At 41.0% G+C, this 14,950-nt stretch overlaps 1 protein-coding gene across 2 annotated transcripts; it reads right to left on the reverse strand.

Moving 5' to 3' along the window:
• Nucleotides 1–700: 700 nt before the first annotated feature.
• Nucleotides 701–4,357, reverse strand: LOC120665422 (DNA-directed RNA polymerases II, IV and V subunit 11-like). 2 transcript variants are annotated; one of them, XM_039944997.1, is made up of 7 exons: nt 4,179–4,331; nt 4,088–4,148; nt 3,602–3,689; nt 3,064–3,153; nt 2,911–2,989; nt 2,728–2,823; nt 771–1,125 (listed from the first exon to the last, which is right to left on the reverse strand). In XM_039944997.1, exons 3-7 carry the CDS (start codon nt 3,652–3,654, stop codon nt 1,081–1,083), a joined length of 363 nt encoding a protein of 120 aa, XP_039800931.1. In that variant the 5' UTR covers nt 3,655–3,689; nt 4,088–4,148; nt 4,179–4,331; the 3' UTR covers nt 771–1,080. The 2 variants fall into 2 exon arrangements, with proteins under 2 accessions (XP_039800922.1, XP_039800931.1); XM_039944988.1 differs by having other exon boundaries at nt 701–1,125; nt 4,088–4,357.
• Nucleotides 4,358–14,950: the final 10,593 nt, after the last annotated feature.

Raw genomic sequence — 14,950 nt, forward strand, 5'->3', positions numbered from 1 at the left:
AGAAAAGAAGGGGAGGGTTTATTTTATTTTATTTTATTTTTTCTTGAGGGGCTTTTTTGCCCTGTGCTGGCCCACATGCAGCGACGGCGTGGCGTGGCGGGTGGGGGACGGTAGGGCCTGGGGTCGGCGGCGCGCGGGGGGCGGGCGCGGGAACCGTCGGATGGGTAACGGACGGACCGGATCGAGGGGGGGAGGGCGGATCCAGATCTGAAACCTCGAGCGCTCCGACGAGACAGATCCGGGCTGAGCAACGTGACAGAGTTCACACTTCACAGAGGAAGAAACGTGACGGCCTGGAACCTGAAGATACCGTTGGGAATGTTCCAGACTGTTGCTGCGAAAGTACTACACGACCTCGTTGGGAATGTTCCAGACTGTTGCTGCGAAAGTACTACACGACCTGTAAAATTCCCTTGGCGTGTGTTTAGATCCCAAACTCCTCCAAACTTTCCATCACATCGAAACATTAAATATAGCAAGTGTTTTATGCATGGAGTACTAAATGTAAGTAAATTAAAAAACTAATTGCATAGTTTTGATGTACGTTGCGAGACGAATCTTTTGAGCCTAGTTAGGTCATGGTAGGACAATATTTACCACAAACAAACGAAAAATGCTACGGTGTTTTTCCATCGCTACAGTGTTTTTTCAAGGGAACTAAGCACAGCCTTGGTAGGTTTACCACTTTCACCATTACTGCTACCATTCTTTACCACATTTTTTATTTACTAGTACGACGCAGAATTAACATGAAATTGGCACGAGCATGATGGTTCCCACGAGAACACAGAACATGGGGTGATGGCAGATGATTAACCACGCTGTCCTGGACTCTTGGCACAGGTTCAACAACAGAGACAAGGTACTGACTGGTAGTTCAGGGATCAGTCTGGAGTCATGTTACAAACTTGCACGATCCCTGAGCATTTCGTTTCAATACAAGTCATGCGCCAGTTGTTCAGGGATCATCAGTCTTGCTCTTGCATCATGCTCACAATCCCTGTGCGATTGTTTCAAGGTGACTTTGCCCATGATAAACTAACCCAGAGCTTTTAAGTTCAGATCTCCGGCACCATGGATTTAGAACCCCTGCTTCGCCCTTTCCTCGTACCTGGTCTTCTCATCCTGAAGACAACACTCAGAACGTCAGTACCATATGTATGATCCGATTCAACATACAGGTATCATGACATCTTGAGAGTGAGACACGGATGTCTTCAAAAGGAATATGCATTGCCAAAAGCAATTTCAAATTAAACTTCTAAAGACATAGAATCAGAGAACAGTGCTGATACAGTAATTTTTAGCATGACACAGCCGACCTAATTAGCTAAATCCTAGCATCAGTTGCCATATGGTTTTGTACAAAGGCAAACAAAACAAAATATTTCATCCGACTAGCATCAGGTAGACATATGGAGATCTAGTTAACTCCTACTAGTAGTTTCAGGTTTAACTAACAGGAATATACTTTGCTAAAATTCTGAAGAGTAATGTGACATCAAAGTTCAAAAGTCCCAACTTTCAACTACACGTTCAAATTTCCATAGGCTGTTACTTAAAAGTTTCCTTACAAGGTATAAGGCTGTTATTTAGCATTTTGTATGTAGCAGAAGATGCATCAAAAACAGAACATATAATACATGCACCTATGGTCTACTCTTCCTAATGTGTTTTGTGACTTTGTGTAATCATGTGCATCAACGCTAATAAGCATACGCATGCTAGGACATGCCATTGGTGTTACTTCAGCCATCTACATCTTGAATAAAGAAAGGCAAATTATTCTTCAAAACTAACATGAAAATGGCAAAGGTGCATCAAATTTATAGCAAATCAACAATTTTCTACTCCCATATCAAGGGCATTCTCAAACGAACTTTCACACAAACTCTGACTTGCTATACATCATGAGTTCATGACTTACGGGAACTAAAATTTCACTTATATTATATGCAATTGCCAGATCTCATGCCATGCAACTGGCAAAAACTAGCTAATACAAAAACTTGCATAGTCCTGCACAGATTCTTTTTCCTAGTGTTACAATTACCAACTTAAAACTTGTACATGAGTAGCATGGGAAAGGTAAGGTAATGAGATAATCCTTCCAAAAGACAAAGAATGCCAGAATGACTTTAGGCTACAAAAAGATTTTGAAGGTGGAATGATATGTAAATTTTATCGAATGAAAGCACACAGCATAAGTATGTGCCATCAGAGACAAATTTTGGCACTTCTTTACATCATAAACTTATATGGGTTCCATGATGCTCCCGATAGCAGTATTGTTAAGAGGACAACATGGGTTAGGTGTGAAATCAAAATACGAGGAATGTATAGGCCCAATTATTTCTTCAGTATATCAAGCAAATTTTTGGTGAAAGTGGATATTTATAGCATGTAAACTATCAACACATCTGAATCCAATGTCATGGTGACTTCCAAGTTCAGTATTTCAATCTCAATTGGGTGGCTAAAAGAGAGTGCATTCATATTTATTAAGCTTCCCAGATCAAAAAACGACATATCTGAAATCTCATGGTCAATGTATCAAAGAACTTCCCATCCAAATGTAAGAGAAGCAGAAGCAGGAGGCACTTTCTTTTATATAGCAGAGATCAAGTTAAACTGACCCTTCTCATTTTGTTCCTTACTATTACATGACACGACAACTAATTACTGCAAAAGTAATTGAGAGATTGAGTGAACATATCAGACACAGACCTCGAAAGCTTGCTTAAGGTACTCGAGCTCCTTGTCTAGATCATTGATAGCCTGGGTGTAGGCCTGTGTCGGGGAAGACTGGCTCGTAGTATGGATCTGTCCACACAATAAAAATAAGAGATAAAACTGGATAAACCTTGACTGAAGAAAATAATTAGAAAAAAAACAGAAATGGCATCATACCCTAACAATAATCTTGTACTGAAGAGGGTGAGGGAGCTTATATCCAGCAAAGAGCACATTTGGGTCCCTGTGCAGCTGCCTGCAGAATATCACTCCATATGGGCATCATCAAACGTAAAAGAAGAGGACAAGACAAAGAATTATGGAACTTACATGCGAACGATGTTACCAATGGTGTGGTCCTCACGCTCGATGGTGAAGGAAGCAGCATTCACAATCTTGGTATCCCTCTCATATGACACCCTGCACAGATGGTTCTCAGTACCATAAACACTACAAATAATTCTGCAATGACAAAGGGCTACTACAGCCAATTGAACCCCTAGCTTTAATAGACTGCAAGCAAGAGAAGCAAGAGACAAACATAAAACTTTCAAAACTTTATGGTGCCAAATGAATCACTTTACAAAGACCAGAGGAAATGGCTACTGGCATCAGCAAGTGTTGTAGCATTGCCTAAAATATGCGACTCACTGCTTCTATCGTCAAACATTCAGAACATTACGGTTTATGCCAAATGAATCAATTTACAAAGACTGGCAGAAATGACTACTGACATAAGCGAGTGCTGTAGCATTGCCTGAAACATTGCGCCTCACTACTTTCTACCGAAACTACTAAACAAGCCATACCGAAGGACCACAAAGATCAATCAAAACGAAGTGAGGTGGCAGGGTGGGGAAGGACTCACTTCTTGGTGCCCTCGGGCACAACAAAGCGCTCGTAGCGATCTGGGGCATTCATCTCCGGTTAACTCCTGGCACCTCCTGCTTCAATCACTACAAGAGTGGTTCATCAGACCACAGAGAAAAAAAGGGTACAATATCAGCAATCAGACATCCAGACTCTGGTTCCAAAAATTGGTTGAGTACACCCAACACGGAATGAAGTAGAACCAATCAGATCTCACCAATTTTGACCGCGTTGGCATGTCATGTCAGAGACGAATTCATTGGCGGGGGAAAAAACATGGTTAGGGTTCAGTTAAACCTCCGAGAACGAGTACACTAGCGTTATCATGTTGGAAATAGCTCGTATTAGTACTCTAACCGCGCGCGCGCAAACAAATCCGCAACAAACGACTGGATTGGCGAGCACGCGCAACTCGGATTTGAGGGGCGGAGGAGGAGGAGGACGAGATTCTTGCGAACAGTCCAACCAAGCTAGGGTTCCTTACCAGCGAGGAGAGAAGCAATCGGCCCGGGTCCGGGATGAATCCGCACTCCACGCCAGGCAGCGGCCGGGGGCGGTGACGCCGAGCGGAGAACAGGGAAGGGGGCCGAGCTTCTGGGACCTGGGTTGACGGGGCCGTCAGCCGTGCGCCCGCGCCTGGGGCGGTCGTCGGTGACTCGGGGGTGGAGGTATGGAGGGAGGGACGGGAGACGACGACAGGGGGAACGGGCTGTGGACCTGCGTGCGATCTTCGGGCCAAGATGGAAGTAATCCTCTCCCAAGCCCAAAACGGAATGGCCTGGTTTTAGAATTTGGGGATTCCAGTAATCGAGATTTTTTTTTGAAAATTAGTAATAGTCTAATCGACGTGCCGAAATGGAAGCGAACCAGCTTGAAAACATTCGTACTCCCTAACTTTTCTCCATTTGCTTTCTCCTAAATTTTGTCTAAAGTTCTGTAACAGCGACGATCTAGGTAATACTGCCATCTATTCTTGATCTCCGCATAGCCATCCTGCAATTTTTGAAATCCCGTACTAAATCGGAGTCAAAATATTAAGATAATTTGAAACATGAAACTATATTAATTTGTAACGATATTATATACAAAATGTACCCCGATGGGTGTATCACTATATATGTATTACAATATAAATATATATGACGCTATGGTATACGATATTTTCGGATAATCATTCTTTTAATAGTACAATGGAACAATTTATATGTACTCGTCATTTATTATGATAGGCTTCTATCATTCACAAGAATGATCGTATGTCAAAATGGTTTTTTCAACCCAAATTATTTATTATTGAACTTTATTTACCTATTTATTTCTATTAGTAAACTAAAGGGGCGTTGTCTGTACAGCCCACCGAAACTACATAATCAAGGGACTTTAGCCGACTGCACGTACACACATGCTTCATAGCACTTCTGGTACCATAAACCATGAGAGGCAAGAAAAGAAGAAAAAAAGAATGATGTAAGGGTACGCATGCATATGTGAGGGAGAAAAAGAATGGGGGTGGCCATGCACATGCACACAATTTCAAAAATAAAAAACCGGTACTTTTAAAATCGAGCATCGAAATCAATATCCGATTACATATTGTGTTTGGTTCAATAAGAGCTTGAAAACAAGATCTCGGGCCACTATGTTTCAATAATATATTTTTTATGAGACAAAATATTTTTAGTGTATTCTAATTTGCTTATGATGTTTGCAAAAATTACTTACGGCTTTACAGAATGTTGCTTCACACGCCTGAGTTCAATTAGTGGATATTGGTGTTCTTGTTGTGAAGATAGATTGTTTGGTGTGATTAGTGGATAGGGGTAAATAACTTTGTTGGGTAGATGAATGTTTATTGCATGAACAATAATAGGCAACTTTAGCATATCAGTTGAGTGTTTAACTAATTTATTTAGGTATTTTCCATTATACATAAAGCAATGTATGTGTTTTTGAAAAATATTATCGAAATATATGTAAGTGGGATCTTGTTTTGAAGATCTCTTCGAAAAAGATACAGTTGTGCAATCGAAATTTGAATGTGAATGATAGTTTAAGAACTGCGTTTTTTAAAATTTTGAAATTGCTAGCCTGTGCCTACTAGGATAAACACTATGCGGGGTGGATGAAAAATTTAGGGTGTCGTGCAATAGCCCAAACACAAGGCTAGCTGGAACAAAGTCATTATTATACTATATAGCTACAACTCTAATAAATGTTTTGCATTCTTCTATTGGATTTTATATGAATAAGGAGTATTTAGTGCACCGGGCAAAAAGAAGATAAATGTTCGAGGAAGATCTTATTTACAAAATTACGCTTTGATGAATATGTACTTTTTAGAAGAAAGATTCGCACATTCAACATATATATTCTATCATTCCTTATAATTTGGAAGGTGGTTGCGCCCATCACCATGTCTCCTTATTTCCCTTACTCAAAACTTTAAAATCTTTCTTGCGTTTCAGAAAAAACTAGATAGTTTTAACCAATCTGGTGATTTGAATCTTGTTTTTTTGGCCACGATGACCCATGTCCTCAGTCAACACATACTATCTCATCAACTAGATTGCGTAATTGCTAATTGAATGTAAATTATCTCACTTTTCGCATATTACTAATATAGTTGTACGACTTGACTCTTAGCCTCAAGCCGTCAACTTTATCTTAATCCTCCATCTCCTTCTTGACTCTACTTCATTTTGTGCATTCAGAACTAGTATGTTCCTTATTTTCACGCTCACTCCTCTCTTTTATATCTTGCTTTTATTCCTAACTAGTACACCAGTCTTTAGAAAATAGTGTAAGTTCGTTCGTACAACTCGTCTCCTAAACTGCATCTAGCTAGATCGATAAATCTTCAAGGATGATGGGTAAAAAAAACCATCTCTTGATCATCGCCAATAACAGTTAGACATGTTTAGTTGTGTGAGTTGGGAGTTGGTTAGAAACCAACTTAGACAGTTTAACAAACATGTTTCTCTTCGTAGCATCTGATAGCTAAGTTTGCATTAAAATTGATCTTGGCTACTTAGTTTATATCCTAATACTAACATCTTAGTTTATATCCTAATACTAACATATCTTTTCTATCAAGGTAAATTTAATAATACTTATGATCCCATTCCCTTCTACTGCCTCCGTCCTAGAATATAGCTATTTTTATGTTTCCTTCAAGTCAAATCATTTAAACTGTTACCGTAGATGGTAAAAACTATAAACAATATAAAAGTGATATCAATTCATTCATAATGAAACCAACTATCATAATATGTAACATTTTCTATTAATAATTGAAAATAATTATTTTTAAGATATTATTGGTCAAAGATGAAAATATTTAACTTCAATAAAATTAAAAAGTTGTTATATTTTGGGACGAATGTAGTACTTCTTTGCTAACTGCAGCTATAGAAACCACAACAATAATAATAGTCGACTACTATAGGTAATGGTAGCAGTTAGCCAGCAGAACCGAATAGGTGGATAAATGCTAAATGTCTATGTTCATTCTACTGTATACAGAGTAAGATAATGGTCGGAAAATTAGATTTCAACCATAAAAATAATATATAAATTGTGGTCAAAATTAGGAAAAACAAATGTAGAAGATTGATAGAATAGAGCAATTCAAAAGCCGTCATGTCTCATGTCATGGACTAGTGAAGCAACTCCTTTAGCACCTCGTGTCGGTCGCCGCGACACGTCTACATGGCCACGCACCGGCACCGGCGCCCACACGCCTGCAATCTGCTGTGCTAGGCGTCAATGGCGGATCTAGAACTTAAACCTACGGTATGCCTGGTACAAAGATTTGAAATAGGATGGAAATTACCACACAGATTTGAAATAGGATGGAAATTAAAGCACTAGTACGAGAGCCGGCTATTAGCCATTGATATCTAACAAGTAAATAAAAGATTGCATAAAATCTTGGTAGTTCTAGGACTATTAAAAACCTCCTGGATTTGCCACTGCTAGGCGTCATGTTCCTGCGGCTCCTGCTCCTGCACCTGCACGCTCGCTGGTGCTACAGGCACGTGACTGGCCGGTTGTAACAGAACGGTTCAAATTAAACCGGTTTAAGTGTACTAACTATCATTTTAATAGTTAATCAAGTTACCATGCACTTAAAATGATGTAATCCGGTCGTCTGTCGGTTTAAGGATCAAAAAACACTAGAAGTCTCGCACGAAGACGAGCACAGATGATTACAAGCAGATAAAAATTCTCAAATTTAATTTACAAAGCAGAGCTTTACAAAATGAGTTTTAAACAAATTATCAGAGTTCAACATGCAGCGGAATTCAAATAGAAGTCGAAGTTCAGTTTAAAAACCACGAGATCTACGAAGACGGGAGGATGTCACATCGAGCCCACCGATATAAATCCTGGTTAGCTCCAACCAACAGCAGCTACCTAAAAACAGGATAAAAACAAACCTTGAGTATACTAATACTCAGCAAGGCTTATCCGACTATGGGTATACTTAGCCTACTATCTAGACATGCAAAGCTTTTGGCTCTGGAGTTTATTTTGCTGAAAAGGCTACTAACAATAGATCCTTACTTTCAAATTTTAGCTCAGGTTTAGTATAACCCGTACCAACTAGGTTTGCCTGAATTTCTAGAGCACACATGGTAGAATAGAGAAATCCTCTGGTAACATCACAATCCAGTTCTCTTCATTCCATTCTCATGTCAAGTTCTTACTACGATGTGATAAAGAGATCAAGGCTCTCATAACCGCGAGTCACGGCGAATCGATCCGATTTAACCTTGCAAGGTGGACCTAACTCACACGACGCATGCAAACCACGCCGGGCCACACGCGTCAGCTGTTCCCATCATTACCACGACATCTGAACTATGCCTGCTAAAACCCAGGTGAAGGGCCCCTCACGGTGAACTCCCGGAGAACCCAAAGGCGACATCCAATCCAACACCCGCCATCATCCCACGCCCAGCGTAGCAGGACAGAATTCAAAGTATCGTCGTAAAGCGGTACACAGTTTATCGGGTTTGACTACCTCCTACTTCCGGTATGTGGTTAGTACTGTTCAATCCTCGATCAACATTGCCAACAACGGTACGGTCCTCAATCGACACAGGCAGAGGCTTACTTTCCATACATTCCATATCCATAATCCAATTCCTCTCCGGCCGGTCTCCATTATTCTTTTCTCACAGATTCATTTTCAAACCACTTTGCCATAAGTAACAAGGTCTTATAGCTCGCGAGTGATAGGAATTACTCGACTTCTACCGAGTCCTAATTAAGCATGACAGTACTAACGACCTGCACACTAGTAGAGCAACTGAGGAAACCTAGGGATCATGCATCTACGGTTCCAATCAACTCCTAGAAACGTAAATGCACAATACTTAAATAATAAACATTAAATAGTGAAATTAAGGATTATGCTCCGGGGCTTGCCTGGGATTACACTGAGTCAGTGTTAGTACTAACAAGGCCTTGGGCCCTTCCGACTTTGAGCCGGGTCTTCGGTTGCTCCAGCGGGTCCTTCTTGTTTCAGGATGTGTCCACCCAACACTGTCTTGTGGTTCGGTTCCGTCAGCACGTGCTCCACGTCCACACGTTGTACGTCTAGCGTACCTAAATGATATGCAACGAGGCGAGTGCATGACCATAAAGAAAACAACACATGATGCATTAGTGCTCATGATGCAATGCAATTACAAGAAAGACCTGACTGGGCAGTCATTTATCGAGTAAGCACCGCAAACAAGCTCAAAAGGCAAAAGAGTTGATGCTACATTACGAGAGTTTATTCTTATTTTAGCCTGAAGTGTTTCCTACTAAAAAGCACTACTCGCTTGCTTGGAAAAGGCTAAGTAAAGATATAAAGTAAGAAAGGACAATTAGGACAATTTATTTCACTAACAAGCAACTTCAGCAAGTCCCACAAAAGCAACCTACAAACTGATCATAACAGAGTTGGAATGATCTACAACTGAACAAAATACATTTATGAAAAGTACACATGCAGAAAAAAATTTACTTAACAACATAAAAAGAAAATTATAGCTAGGAATTAAACAAGGGCAAAAACATAACTTGCAGGCATGATTGGGTAACAAAAAGTTACCAGCAAGACAAGCTAGTGGTAAAGCATGCAATAACAATTTACCAACATTTATTGCCAACAGAAAGCATTTATTTTAGCCTCAACAAGACAAATTGAATAAAAATAGATTTACAACATGCACATAGCTTCTGGTTCTGAAATTTTTACAGTAAACTAAACATGTAAAGAGTAAGCTACTGCATAAATTTCATAATTTTTCAACTTCCCGAACTGCAGATATTAAATAAGCAAGCTAAAACAAGCATTACTCATGACTAAATCAATACATCAGAGAAACATTAAACAAACAGCAGGTTAAATATTTTACATAAGTTATACATGCCAAAAAAAAGCTAACCCAACTGGTTTTATATTTTTCTCATGCTCCTAACTCCATTTATGCAATTAACAAGTTATAAAAGCATTTATCTAGCATAAATAAAACTGCACAGCAAAAGTTGCCAAACATCACATTTCATGGTTCTATCTTATATAGCATAAAAAGATGAAGCTAACAAAATTGGTTTCGTCACTTATGGAGCAAACTATAATTTACTAGGCATTAAACAAGTTTAGCTCATTTTCTAATTTTACACCTTTCTATTATTCATAAATTATTTATTAAACACTACATAAGTTAAATCAAAAACTCATGCACACATGCACTAATAAATTTGAAACTTCTACCAAAGCACATGCATCACAAGACTAACCTACCATAAAAAAAATTCATAGCAAACGGAAGCAACACAACTACAAAAATGAATTTACTCCTAACAAGCATAAATAAAATTCTAGGACAATATTTTTCTACTAACACCCATCATATTATGTACCCACTACATAGATCTACTAACAAATATTCCAAAACATCTTCATTTGCTATTTTATGATTTTTGTACAATTTTTAAACGAATTTGCAAGTTTATTACAAAAATTTACAAACAAAACTAGATATTGTGTATGGGTCCCTGGTTTTGCGCTGGGGTCCCTGGATACATTTGGGGCCTTGCAAATCGGCCCTTGGCCGGACCAAAAATAGGGGAGGGGCGGCTTGCCCTGCCCAGACCACGCACGCCGTAGGTGCGGCGGCGCTCTGGCGCAGGGGAGGAGGGGCCCTCGGCGGCGGTAGCCAGCCGACGGCGGCGCAAGTAGGGCAGGGCGGCGGCTAGGGCGGGTGGCGGCGGCGGCTTGCGAGCGGCGCAGCGCAGGGTTGGGGCAGGGGCGTACACGGGGCGGCGGAGGGCAGGGCGGTGGCGCGGCTACTCCGGCCAGCGCAGGGCCAGGCGGCAGCGCGGCCGGGCGGGGCAAGCACCAGCGGGGCCGGCGCACGCTGTGGCGCGACTCGGTGCCGCGCGGGCACTGCCCGCGGCGTGCGGCGGCGGGAGCAGGGCGTGCCAACGGCAGCGCTGTGGCGTTCTGGCGCCGGTAGCGCAAGAACCCGAAGAAAAAGGGGTTGGGGAGGATGAGGGCTTCGCGTCTGAGCTCACCGCGGGCTCGATTTGGGCGAAGGGTGGCCGGAGAGGGGTCGTCGGCGTGAGGGGCGGAGATTCAACGGGGACGGCAATGGCGGCCACGGTGGCGCAGGGCCGATTCGGCCGGGGGACAGCACGAACGGGCTCGGGGGTGGGCGGAGGAGCTTCGGGGTGAGGCGAAACGGCTCTGGGGGCGTGGAATCGGGCGGGACGGCGAGGGGCGGCCGGAATCGGCGCCGGCGGCGGGAGCTCTGCTCGGGCTCGGCTCAGTCTGAGCTCGAGGAAGAAGGAGAGGATGGGGAAAGGATAGGGCTTACGCGAGCGGATAAGAGCGGCGCACGTGGAGCACGAGGTTCGCCGGCGCGCGACGCGTGGAGTCGCCGGCGGTCGGTCGTGGTATGGGCGTCGATATGGCCACAATGGAGCACAGTAACATGTTTGACTGTTTTTTACTCGATTTTGACTGTCCAAAACTCCAAATTTCATATAGAAACTTGAAATTTGACCAAAATAAAAGTTGTAGAGAAAGAGAAGATCTACAACTTTTGTTTTGGGCGAAAGTTGATTCGAGACCCGAATCAGGGAGAAAAACGCGATCGAACACGGCTAAGTCAAAGTTTACTATGCGAACTCGATTAGCGCTAATGACACTGCTTAGGTCCATAATTAGTGAGTTAAACCTGTGATTAGCACCTTAATTAACACAGGGGTGTTACACCGGTGGCCGCTCAAGTCAGACCTTATGTCGCGAGTTCCGGCATCGTCTGCCGCTGTCGTGTCGGCCTCATCGTGTGCTACACGTGCCTGGGCTATGGAATCTCACCGTGTCGACGAGCTGCAGAATACCCTCAACTCGATCTCAGGTCATTACCAACTTGTCTCTCTTCCCATCCTGCTTCCCCGACCTTTTTCGTTCGCCTTATTGGCATCGAATCAACTGGTAATACTACTGTTTCTTGCGACATTTCAAGTACGAATTAAGAAAAAGCGTGGATTACGCTGCAGCTGCAGTATCAACAGGTTATTTCAAGATATGGAAAAGCTGGTTGGAACGGCAGCGCTCTTCACCTTTTGTTTCAGTCTACAGGGATGCACTAAGAAAATTGGGAGAATGGTTGGTTCGGGGTGAAATTGAAGAGGTCGGCTGGAGTATTGCAGGAAGTGAGTATATATGCGTTTCATCTCATAAATTAAATTTAGCACAAAATTAAAAAATAGATTCCAAATTTATCTTCAGAAAGGCTCGTTTGAGGTACAGTTGGTCAATATTTTTGAACCAAATTAACTGTAAGAACAGAGGTTTAGCATATAGTTTGTTGTCCAGGCAGCGAAATGGCTACAAATTGTAGTAATGCAGTTGTTGATAATACTGCAGTTGTTTAACATTGAGAACTATAGATGGCATTCTTCTGGCTGATTGTATCAGTTGAAGACCCTACTGACATAGCCAGCATGATATGGTTTCTTGTTATATTATTTTGCTGACATTCTAGCATTGCTCAACTTACTTTTGTATAAAAACTACTGAGAAGAGATGCAGAGCCATTGGCCTTCGAATGCTGCCAACTAGTCCTATTAGCTTGGATTCCTTAGTAATATGTACAAGAAAGAGGACCTTTGGCTGTATATATCCACCAGATGGATATAGAGGATGTTTATCCCTTATCTAAAAGAACAAGAAAGAGGACACGATGATGTGAGGAAAAAAAAAGAGATTGATGATGGCCGGAATGTTTAACTTTTATGTTTGAGACTTTGCTGTCTGAAGGGTCCTTGCCAAGTCCAAGGACATAACTCACAGTCTGCTAGTATTTGTTTGAATTGCGTTTGTGCTCTTATGGTAACTGGTTGTAATGGATTTTATTATTTTCTCACTTGCGAGGTCTCTACCATGTCCAGCACGATGATACCAAGTGTTGGTAGAGGAGAAGGAGCATACCTAGCACTTGTTTGGTTCTATCCAGGTACCTTTTGCTTACTTATGGTTGCAATCTTCAAACCATCCATCTGGCAACACGAGGTATATGCCGATTTTTTTCCCTATGGTGTTATTTTGTGCTTCTGCTGTCTTGATGGACAATGATTTATGACCCAAGAGTACCTCATGAAATGCTTAAATCTTTGGCAGCATTTGCACTAGCAACTTTGCCTCTAAGTTTCTTAGCAAGTATGACTATGAGGTTATAATTGACTAGGTAAATTTCCAGGTTTTTTGTCTTTGAACTTTCTAAGGAGACTTTGGAAAAATCCTAATAAAGCTTTCTTAATCGACGAAAGAACATTTGGGGGAAATAAAGGCAAATCTCAGAACTGTTATTAACTCTTGATTACTCAAAATTTTGATAAGCAATGGTTGCCCTAAAAAAGTCCAATTCCATTTCTATATTTGATTATTGCAGTTCAGATTCTGCAACTGTATACCTAGATGTTTAATGGGACACCCATCTGTTGATGTTTCCCTTTTTTAGAGTGATTTTGTAGCTTGTTAGATCATGACTCCATGCATAACCCATAGTATATTCTTGGTTAATTAAATATACACTTTAGATGAATGCGGTTAAGGCACTCTTACGATTCCTTTACATACTGGTGTTATTGGAAACAATAGGGTTGTCCTTGCCTAAAATTGTTTGGTTGCAATCCCTCAGTTTTCTCATCATGCATAACCCATAGTGTATTGTTGCATTTTCTAAATTTCTGGGTGTTTAACTTTAGATACTTCTTAACTCTTCTGTTGATTTTGAGTAAGGAATTTATTGATTCCTATATGATCATTGATCTGGTGCTGTACACTTGTTTTTTTCCAATGAGATGTTGATGTACAGTTTAGCAAATCAACGTTGTTCCTTCAGCTTTAGCAAAATGAACTTTTGAACTCATTTATTTCGATGGATTCAATTCAATAGATTATTTTAATACTCTATGTTCCTTCAGCAGTAGCGAAATAAACTTTTCAACTCATTTGTGCTGATAATATCACCTCCTATTTTTTTGCATTCAATTCACACACATGCTTTTGATGGTTTTGCTGAAATCGGACCTTACCGAGTGATGTGGTTGGAATTTTAATTTCAAAAGATTTCAAGAACTACCATTTTGCATATACTTATGCATAATTGTTGTAATTGTTCTTGGCAACTATGTCTCCTGGTAGCATAATTAGTTGAAATGTTAGATTGACATATATGGTTACATGATCTAATCACACTTGTTGGGAGCAGAAGGGCTAAGCTTTAAGCCTACTGTATCTCACAAAATTTGTCAAGATGCTGTTGAAGAGGCCTTGAATGTCTTATTAAAATGATTCAAAAGATAAGCTATTAACTTTATCAAAATGAGTGAGATGGAAGGCACAAACAGAGTTATTTTTTAGGACATTCATTGATGTCGTGCTGAACCCAGTACATATATGTATCCTGGAAAATGGGTTGATGTATATATTTTCTTGAGACATGCAGATAATCAGTCTCTTCCTCGTAGATTTATTAGTAATGAAAATTCAACTCCATTTGCTTCAACCTTGAGGTTATAATGCTTGTTTTGACATGGTAGGTGGATGTGCAATGTGGCTGTATCACTCCATGGTGAATGCAGGAACATGATGGAGAAAAAGAGGCTGCTCGATTTGGCCCCTCTAGTTCCTCTCGTGTGCCAAGGTTCATGGTGCTGGTAATGCCAGGAGATAAGTGATGATAGTACAGAATAGCTATATAGTTGCTATGTCTGAATGTACCTCATCATTATTCTTAATTACTTCTTCATTTCCCTTGGTGATCCAAATACTGCC

This window comes from Panicum virgatum, chromosome 2K, assembly GCF_016808335.1.
Source record: "Panicum virgatum strain AP13 chromosome 2K, P.virgatum_v5, whole genome shotgun sequence".
Lineage (NCBI taxonomy): Eukaryota > Viridiplantae > Streptophyta > Magnoliopsida > Poales > Poaceae > Panicum > Panicum virgatum.